This window comes from Parambassis ranga, chromosome 22 (genome assembly GCF_900634625.1).
Source record: "Parambassis ranga chromosome 22, fParRan2.1, whole genome shotgun sequence".
In the NCBI taxonomy this organism is placed as follows: Eukaryota; Metazoa; Chordata; class Actinopteri; family Ambassidae; genus Parambassis; species Parambassis ranga.
The window spans coordinates 18645765-18656214 of NC_041042.1; the positions used below are offsets into that span (position 1 = coordinate 18645765).

At 40.2% G+C, this 10450-nt stretch overlaps 1 protein-coding gene across 1 annotated transcript; it reads right to left on the reverse strand.

Moving 5' to 3' along the window:
- Positions 1–3412: 3412 nt before the first annotated feature.
- Positions 3413–9436, reverse strand: dio2 (iodothyronine deiodinase 2). Its single transcript, XM_028396162.1, has 2 exons — positions 8883–9436; positions 3413–6867 (listed from the first exon to the last, which is right to left on the reverse strand). Exons 1-2 carry the CDS (start codon positions 9105–9107, stop codon positions 6289–6291), a joined length of 804 nt encoding a protein of 267 aa, XP_028251963.1. The 5' UTR covers positions 9108–9436; the 3' UTR covers positions 3413–6288.
- Positions 9437–10450: the final 1014 nt, after the last annotated feature.

Here is a 10450-nt window from a genome sequence, read left to right on the forward strand (position 1 = left end):
TTGTTTGCTGTTAGATTTTAAGTGTGTGGGTTGAACTGTTGCACAAACACACTATAACATGCATAGGAGAATCAAACACACACACACACATATATATATATATATATATGTATATATATATATATATATATTTATATATTTATATATATATATATATATATATATCCTTTTTTAATGTGGCTGTTTTGGCAGCCATTTTTAGACCTTGTGCGTTCACTGCCATCTAGGCAATGCCTTTGGGCCACATTAAAAAAGGGGATTCCTGTTATGATTCCATATCCCTATTCTCTTTGTAAAATGCACAGACTCACACTGACACTTCTTTTTTTTTCTTTTTTTTGGTGCCTTGGTGGTTGAACTTGTGTGGCTAATTTGTCTCTTTCTTTCCAGTGTTGTCTCCTGTCACACTTCCAGCATTACAAAGTGTTCTGGCTGGACTGTGCGTGCTTTTCAAGTGTATGTGGGACCAGCCTTTTTTTTGTAAACACTGCATGTGATTTGCCCAGACTGTGAAAAAGAAGCTTTTTTCACAGTCCACCATGATCTGCAGGGAAAGTGCACCGTCTCATTTATTTTTTTTTCAAACAACAGGTAAAGATAATACAAAAAAATACAAAAAAGGTGGGGGGGTGCAAAAATGTATTCGTTGCCAGTCTTTGTCCTCCCTCAGCCATGCTCTCACTCACTTTGGACTGAATGGTACATAAATGGTATATCAAAAAGAACAAAAGTGCAGCCCGGTGGAACGGAAGGTCAGCCAGAGAAGAATTTCCGAAGCTTCTGTGTCACGTGAATCCTAAGGCCTGTGCAGCTTGATCTGTAAGGTGAGATATATGTTTACAGCTCCAGAAGAAAATGAACAAAATAACATGTAGTTTTTAAACTTCTTAAAGAATTAGGCCTCAGACTTCTATGAAATAGATTGCAGAATGTTATAATGGTACAAAATGATGGGACACTTCTCACCCTCTGTGGTCGCCATTTTAGTATCAGGAAGAATAGGGTCAGCACCCATCTTTTAAAAGTGTGAAATTATGGATGCACATGCAATTCATGACATATCAAGTCAGAGCTTGTTTATTTGAGTTGCCTTTAATTCAACCAGGGAGACTTGTCACATTGAGATCGTCAGCCTCTTCAGTGTGGAAACAGCTCCTATGCTGGCCCTGCAATAGCAGTGAAACCAGTCACTTCCTGTTTATGCCTAAAGCTGTCAGTTATTCACCTAGAGGGCGCTGTAAATCATCTATGTCCATATGTGTATACAAAAGGTTAATCCCATGGTGAAATTGCTCATTGTTAAATGAAGATAGTATGCTGTATATAAAAAAATAGAAGAAACAACAAAAAGTAGGAGAACAGGACGCAGCAACTGAAACAGGCTGCATAAGTCTCAATAGTTAATTGTGTTATTAGAAGTTAATTAAACTAAGTGGCTACAATTATCCATACCTGCTTCTGGACAAAAAGCTTACAATGTTTAATCATTATACTAATACAGCATTGATTATATATCAGAACTGAATTAACTCCTTCTAGCTCCTATCCTGTGATTGGATGCTGATTGGTCGCTTCAGATTATGACAGATTATGATAGGAAGTCCTTCCTCTATGGCTTCTAAAGTTCTTAGATATGTATTGCTGTGCTTTGCTGCTGCTTTCATTCTGGATGTGTAAAATCAAAGTGATTATAGACAAGTATTTTTCTAGATTTGGAAAACTGTAAATTGGTACCATATTGTTTTATTAACCCCTTACATTAAGAACATGGTGAAAATTGTTAATTATTGTTGTAACTCCATAGGTACAATTCTTGACAATTTAGGACAAAAAAATAGAAACTCTCTGGTGCACCAGCCTTTAGGTTGTAATTGGGTTTAATTGCTTACGGCTCACATCTGAAAGGGCCTTTTTGTCCCTTAAGAGACTCAGCCTATTGTGGCCGTTTCTGTCTTAATACACCACATTGTAAATGTTTACTATACATATGTTTAGTATCTTTTTTTCAGCACAACCTCACCTATATGGTCTGATCATTATTTTTTAACTTTAACTCTAGTTAACTCTATTAACATATTGGGCCCAAAAACAAACAAAAATACTATTTATGACAATAAAAAAAAATCACAAAAATGATCAATGAACTGTTTTGGAACTTTAAAAAGTAAACATAGGTAGAAAATATGAACAAAGATCAAAGGTAAAATTGATATTTTGTAAAAAAAATACATACAAATATTTACCACATGAAATGTGTATTTACAGGCGTTTTTACTGGGGAAAGGTTTCGAATCTGCAGTTTCAATAATGTGATCAGCAGCACTCCAGATGGTGTCGTTTTTTATTGAAAATGTCACATGATCCGGTCACACCAGCGTTATCAGGGACCCTTGTGAGTTAAGGCATTAGGCATGCCTGAGGGGAGTAGTGTTCCCACTACAAGTGGGAACCTATTTTCTAAAGAACAGTAAGAACAGTGTGTCCCCACAGTGCAGGAGAACATGTTCCTGAGTCCGCTGTCTGCAGAATGGTGCACACTGGAGTAGAAAGAAATGCAGCCCTTTGCCAGAAGGTCATCAGACCGCTCATCACTAAAGCACCGGATGAGGTCTGCTAAGCATTTGCACAGTTGGACAATCCAGTGTTCTCCTGGCGTGTGTGGGCGTAAAAACCATGGCTGCCATGACATCACCTCAACAGGATTACCTCCTTCAATTTATGCTGCAGGCAGGCAGGCAGTCATGGGAAGGGACTCTCCATCAGAGCTCTCTGTGGGTTTTAAGCAAACACATTGACAGGATGCCTTCATGGTCAGGAAAAACAATCAAAGCTAGAGAGCTAAAACAGACATAGCATAGCTAATAGCAACGTTTTTACATTACTTTACATAACGTGTGTTAGCATGTTCACACATTTTGAAGCAGCTGATAAGCTTCATGGGATCACATACATCTTCCATCATGCCTTCATGCTAGGTGCTAGTGAACAGTGGTTCAGACCAGTCATGTGCAGTGACATCAGAATGAAGCAATCTGATTGGTTGGAATTAGCCCATCATAGATGCCACCATCATCCTCCCAAGTAATTTAGCAATAGTGTGTGCTCTCTCTCTCTACGATCATTTCTTCCCAGATTGATTTGTGCAACAAACTTTAGACATCAGAATCTGAAAAATAACTTGTAATTTATAGTTTGACCTCATGGGGGCAGCAGAGTCAACCAAGACCAAGATGTCATAAAGTGTGATGGAAAGCTAATGAATAAAAAAGGTGAAACAATTTTAATGTATTTATTTGTTTTGCATTTCTGTGTAATTTGTGACCTAATTTTAAGAAATTATTTCTCATATAGGATTGCAATGTCCCTTAATACACAAGGCAAGGCCATGAAAATAACACATTAAACACTGGCATAATTCTGCAAATTCACCTTTATTTTTTCCACTCATGTTATTTCTCTCCTTGGACATATAAAAATAGACATTAAAGAGTAGACACTAAACAGTAATAATAAAAAAGTGCAACAGATAAAAAGAGAAAAAACAGAGCAGACTATATTACTGTGTCATTCTATCAGATTGACGATGAAAACAGATGCTGTGGATCTGAGCCACACTGACCAGGTGCAGTTCACTATCCAACCAGAGACTGAGTCAGGGACTCTTTCATCAAAGGTTTTCATTTGCACACCTCTGTCAGCTGTAACCAGAGCAAACCATCTGTCATTCGCCTCCTCAGCAATCTTACCCACCTTTATAAAACTGAGATTACACTAGATTCACCTAACCTTTGAATCCCAAAGGAGTCATGATCACGCTGTATGACCGACTGAAAGAGGATTCCACAGGGCACTTAGATTTTAAACAAAGGCAGTCTAAGTGCTTCCCAGCATTTAAACCTCCTGTAGCTTGCTGTGAGGCTAATAGCTAGCATTGACCACAAGTTTATATGACTGTAATCTGAAACTACTGTTTATTGTTATAATGACAGGATAACAGAAAAAAGCTGTGAATGAATGTGTTGAGTGTATATTTACAACATTTTCACTGTTCTTCATAACATTGTTCTAAACTATGACATCATGAAATAAGATCAACAGGTTTATGCTTTTGTTTAGGCAACTTTGTAAGGTCAGAGACACATGGTCAAGAATTGAAAAGAAAATTTTCAACCGTCAAACCTCAGTTGGGAGTAAAATGTTCCAATATTGATATATCAGAATAGCACACAGCTTGTTACATAGTAAACAAATTAAACACAAGTCAAAGGTCAGTTAGCAACTGTTTAGCAACCATCAAGCTCAGCGTTGCACTATATGTAAACCATTCAACAATGTTACTTGATAACTTGATTACCCCTGTGCTGATAATGATATGTGATTGGCCAATATTGGCCGGCCGATCAGACAGGCTGTAGAAAAGATGGCGGAAAATAGTGCAGAAAACCAAACGTGAGCACAGACTACATGGGTTGTGTTATTTCAGTCGCTACATGTAGCATAACGGCAAGCTGGCATGCTACTCCTCACTGTCTGAGAGGTGTTTTAAAATGTCCTTTAGCTTTATTGTGGCTTTTACATGCTGGTTTTGTCAAAGTATTATTTGTGTGTCTCCTCTAATTCATGTCTACATGATGCATTTATGACCACATATTATCTTTTATGATTAAAAACATCAAAGGCAGATCCAGCTCCCCTTTGAATAGATTAGCACGCTGCTGCTTGCCCTTCCTTAGCATCCATGCTCAGTTTTCCATTAGCCCCTCAGACACACACCATCGACAACCCCTATCACCACTGCCATTGTATACTGGACATTCACAACCCTTTTTTTCCTTATGTTGGACATTTAGCTGACAGGCCAACAGTACATACTGACTTTAATTCAGACCCCCAGTTTTGGCAGGAGGGAGTCCTTCATCAGCTTAACACACAACATGACTTGGCAGGCTCCTCATACACTGTTAGGTGACACCAATCTCTAAATCCAGTGGCTAACTGCACAGCCCCTGATTCTACTACCACATTCATTCCACAACAGTGCATATAAACAGCAACGATACATTAAAAAAACTTCATGTTGCTCAGATCAGATCTAAAAACAGCTTAATTCTGAAAAAAACCTGACAGCAGACGTGACCCTTAGTGTCATGAAGCTGTATTAAATGTACTTTGATTCAATATTATAATCATAAATGATGAGGAAGGACTGTGGAAACTGTATGATGGTCATTTAGCTACATGTACCATTTGAAATAACATTTATCCCAAAGAGATGTCTGTGTTATATTAATATCAAATTAAACTCTTCCTGTATGGAACACAACAAGAATGAGTCATTAGCATTTAGCACTTTGAGATCCCTCATCCTGAATAGGTTTTTTTGGTTAAAATGTTCATGTTTTATTCTCCACAACAAACTACACAAGCACTCACTGATGTTTAAATTTTATGTTTTGTAAAAATATGGTTGCTAACAGATGGCTAAATGGGACTACAAACGTCATCAAGGCATTTGTACTGTAAATAAAAAGATAACTTGGCGGTGATGTCGTAGTCATGTGACCCTAGAATAATCTATTGGCATTTTGTTTAGGTAAACAACAAGCACGTAACTTTAGCACTGGCCTACAAGAATGCATCATCCAATGCTGCATGCTAACGAGCTAGCTCATGATAGCTATAAATGTAAATGTTCTTAATTGACACAGATCTTTGTTGTGATGTCTGTATTTGAAAGTTAGCCTAGCTAAGTTTAGCTTAGCCAGCTATGGCCGTTGCTGCTAAATTAGCTGATTTTTTTAGGTAGCTTTATCTGACCAAAACTCATGCTGGTGAGCTGAAGCTAGCTGGAACATAAACATCCTGGATGATGGTTGAAACAACTAATTGTGTTATTTGTATCTTTCGCAGTTTTTAGAGTGTAGATCACATCAAACACAAGATGTTGATATAGTGCATAAAACTCATGGCCACAGTGTGATACATTTAGGTATTAAAATCTTTATAAAATAATTAAAAATATAATATTAAAAATGATTTGATTTAGAAATCATGTAAAAACATGATTTTAGCAGCCAAAGCAGGTACAAACACTTCATCTGCTGCAAACTGACAACAGGATGCTGCCTGGTTGATGCTGACCATCGCTACAGGTTGTTTGTTCATTTCTATATAAGGTGGTCTGATTTTCAAAAATAGTGTAAAAGAAGGTGCTCTGGAAGAAATCATTACATATGGCAGTTTCCTTTTTAAAGACCTCGTTCTTCCCTTCTCCATCCGTCATCACTCCTACCGCCTCCCATAGCTCTGTTCCAGCCACTGCCGCACATCCTTCAGATTGTAAAAAAATGGCCCCTTACCGCTCAGGTAGGCAATCTTTCTTTGTTGTACTATACACACCCGTTCATTGGCCACACCGTAGGCCACGTTAGCATTATTGTCCATGCAGTCTGCCACCAGCTGGCACTGCGGCGGCAGGGAAAAGTGCTCGATGAGTTGACGCGCTGCACCCATCCTTTCCTCTAGGTTCTGGTGTTTACGGAAACTGAAAGAGCAAGGGCCCATTCGAGGGGCCACCCAGCCATCGGACGGGTGTGCCTCGTCAATGTACACTAACAGGAAGTCAGCCACGTCGCTGAAGTCCTCCACTAGCTGACGGAAAGCCGGCAGGTGGCTGATGAAGGGGGGTCAGGTGGCCGAACCAAAGTTCACCACCAGAGGGCGGTCAGAAGTCTCAAAATCCAGAAGGCGGCACTCCCCGTTTTGGATCATGGCGCTGCACGGGACGTTACTGAGGGTGCCGCTCCACCGAGGTTCGTCAGGCACCTTCACTACTTTGGAGTTGGGCGCCTCGCAGCCGAGTTTCACCTGAGGAGGTAAAAATATGAAGTCAATGGACACGTCGACCCACTTCTGCATTTTTACTTTAATGACACTAGCAGTAAATCAGCTCAAAACACTTGTTATTAGCAACTTTGCTTTATTAAAGCAGTAAAAATGGTTTCTAAGGCCACCTCTGCTGTTACTCTAGTGTGAGTTTCACCACGGCTTAGAGTGTGTGTTGTCTAATCAAACTCACCTAATCACTTAATCCCCATTGTTGTGTCCTCAGGGAGGTGCAGTAAACAACACCTGTAGCTAAATCTGATCCAGGATCGTTTACATTGTGTAGAAACTGCGTAATGTATGTGTAAGAACATCAGATCTAAGCACATATTAGATATGGGACCTGAACATATAGCTTGAAGGTGAAACAGGCTTTGTGTTCTTAGCAGGTGCTTAGCAGTGTCCAGAAATACGATGCACAAGAAGGCTTGACTATTCGTAAATACACAAAGTGGCACAAACCCAAAGTGTGTGTCCACATGCTAAACAAGTGCTACACAAAAATATTGTCAGGCTAATGGTGCAGTGATCAAAAAAGGAGTCATCTGTTTGTGTTGTTTCTGCTGTGTTTAACATTGGAACAGATCCTAAATGATTAATAATGAATAATGTAGTCAAGATTTGATGTCTGCACTAAAAGACAAATGTTTCCAGGGCTTTGTAACAACCAGCGCCCCCTTCAGGTGGAGCTGGGAAACGACAGAGAGAAAAGTGAAATTGTGGGGAATCTGGGGAAGGTGAATATTGACCAAATAAGATGTCCATGTGTCAGCATGTGTTGTGTTGTGGATTATTTTACACTACCCGCCACACTGTTTCAGAAGGTGGTCTAATAGGACAAATGAGCCTAGTACTATGGGTGGCTGGTGCTCAGCTGGTAGAGTGGTTGAAGGTTTCATCCCTTTTAGTTTAGTGTGTGTGTCATGGCTTAAAGTAGACAGAAGTGTGCTAAGTAAATAAAGACTATTTATCATGGGCCTATGTTTGAGGTCAGTAATGATCCAATGACAATCAATGAGGGAATTGATATCTCCAGACAGACTTTTAATATTTAGTTTGAAGGGGGCGTGGCTTCAAAATGTGACAATTCCACACCAACCAGGAAGTTGCTGTAACTTCTGTTTACTGTCCGATCTGCCCCAAAATGAACATGTATGATCAGAGCCCCACCCTTAATGCGTGTGTCAGACAGTATTCAGTCTTTGACAGAGCGCCACCTACTGGCTACACAAACTTTTTCTGTCTGCCCCTCTTGGCAGTTTTGAATGAAAATCGGTACACATGTGTATCACCTCCAGACGCACAAAAACGTCTCTTGGACCCCCTCTCCAAACCCAACAGGAAGTCCACAATTTGAATTTGTTGTGGTCATTTTTGGCCTCCTACAAAACATTTCTTCATCCAATGGATCTGAAATTCACTGTGTCCACTCAGGACACCAAAACTCTTTCAAAAGTGTTACAAAGTTGACCCTTCGCCATTACACAGGAAGTTACTGTGTTTTTGGCAGTACTAACAACATACTCCATCCAATGTGGACAAAATCTTACAGTACTGCTGTGCATCTGAGTCTGAACAGATTGATATGCTAATATGTTGATACTAATTTTAAATTAAATACATTTAATTTAAAATTTGACAGTTGAATGTCATACACTGTAATACATGTTTTCCAAGTTTCAAAGCAGAGTTGGGGAGAACTACACATTTTGGGCACAGAATATTGTGCTACGTCACTGCCCCCCCCCCCCCCCCCTCTCTCTCTCTCTCTCTCTCTCTCTTTCTCACACACACACACACAAACCGCAAACACGAAAAACTCGTTTTTTATCCACAGTATAAAGACAATGACGCATTCTAACCAAGGTGTGGCCCGCAGGGCGCAACAAGCGGGGGACGTTCTTAAAGTTTGAATAATGTCACTATATACGCAAAACATGCAGGCCGTGACCTAAACCTCACGGTTAAATGATGGGAGCACGGGGAGAAACTTTTACCTGCTTGTACGCGTCCAGCAGGAAGCTGTTCCAGATGGAGCGGAGCCCCGCGGAGGTCAGCATGCGGCGCCACTCTCCGCAGCCCGCGGACCGCGAGCAGCTGAGCAGCGACACGCCGCGCTTCAGCAGCACCACGGAGTCGTATAGGGCGAGGAAGAGACAGTTGGAGAAGAAGCCAGGCAGTATCTGGAGTGTGACGAGCAAATCCTCACCGGCACTTCCCATTTTCTGTGTTTTTTTTTCTTCCCCTCCTGCGTTTTAATACAGCTGCAGGCGAACTAAAGACCCTTCATTACGCACAACGCGCTGCGTGACAGGTCGTGTTCGCTGCCCTCATACTGTTTCATCTGCTCCGCGGACTTCTCCGGACTTTGTGCGGAAAGTTGAGTCTTGTGCGCACCGACGGCAATCCCCCCGAGCGATATGACTCTTTTTAAAAGGATGGACATTGTAGTTAATATTAAGCCTCTCGGCTTATCTCTGCAGCAAGATCCTGACGTCAGATGTAATGCATGCCCTCTGTCTCCTCCTTTCTCTTTCCTCTCCTCCCTCAGCTCTGGGCAGTGAGAGAGCTGACGGCCGATCGACTCGCTTTTCACTCCCCCCTTTTCTTCCTTTTTATGTTTACTAACAACAATAAAACATTTTTTAAAAAAGTTACAAGGCAAATTATATCTAATAAAAAAGTTTGCACAAAGTTGCTTGATGAGTGAAACAGAGCAGGGGGGAGTGGCGTGCACCATGCCTGCTGCCAGCTATTAAGTCACTGAGCTCACCATTTTTTTAAAGTTTATATGAATGGAGAATTGAAGCTGCTGTGAATTCAACTGGACAAAAACCACTTCTTTGAGATTGCTGAATGTTTGTATGCACTACATGCAGTTCTGCCAACCTGCACCTGGGGCCACACTCTTACCCTTAATGACCAAATTGAGCATTCTTAGATTGGGGCTGTTTTCTTTATACAGTTAGCTGCGTCTCCTTCCTAAGGTAAAATTCACAAAGCATCTCAGGCATATCAAGTGCTATAAGGTGAAAAGTGATATGAGCGAGGAAGAAGGAGGACTTGTTACACAATAAAGCAAAGCTATGAGTTACATCAGTTACATCAGATTTTATTACATAGGTGGTAATAAAGGGGGTTCAGGTTTGACACAACTGACAGAGCTAAGTACATTATAAGTAAATGTAATAACTATTATAAAATACAGTTATTTTTCACTATTTGTTTTTTTTATTATGTGATAATGAATGTGTGACACCTAGCAACTGGGCCCACCACACCTCTCCAACATAAAACATTTCAGCCTGAGTGTATTCTTATAATAATTGTGAATACTGTCTTTAAGAGTAAGTTTTTAATTAAATTTAATTAAATTTTTGTAACCACATTGCATGTGTCAGCTCAAATGTCTAAAGACAGTAAAATCTGCTGGCTCTCAGGTAATGTCCTATTCATGAAGTGCAGCCCTTTCCCACAGAGTGGATTTGAGAGTTCATGTTCCACCTTTACTGCTTTGTTCTTTTTTTTTTGTTCGCTTTACTATTTTGTTAACATTTTAGTTACT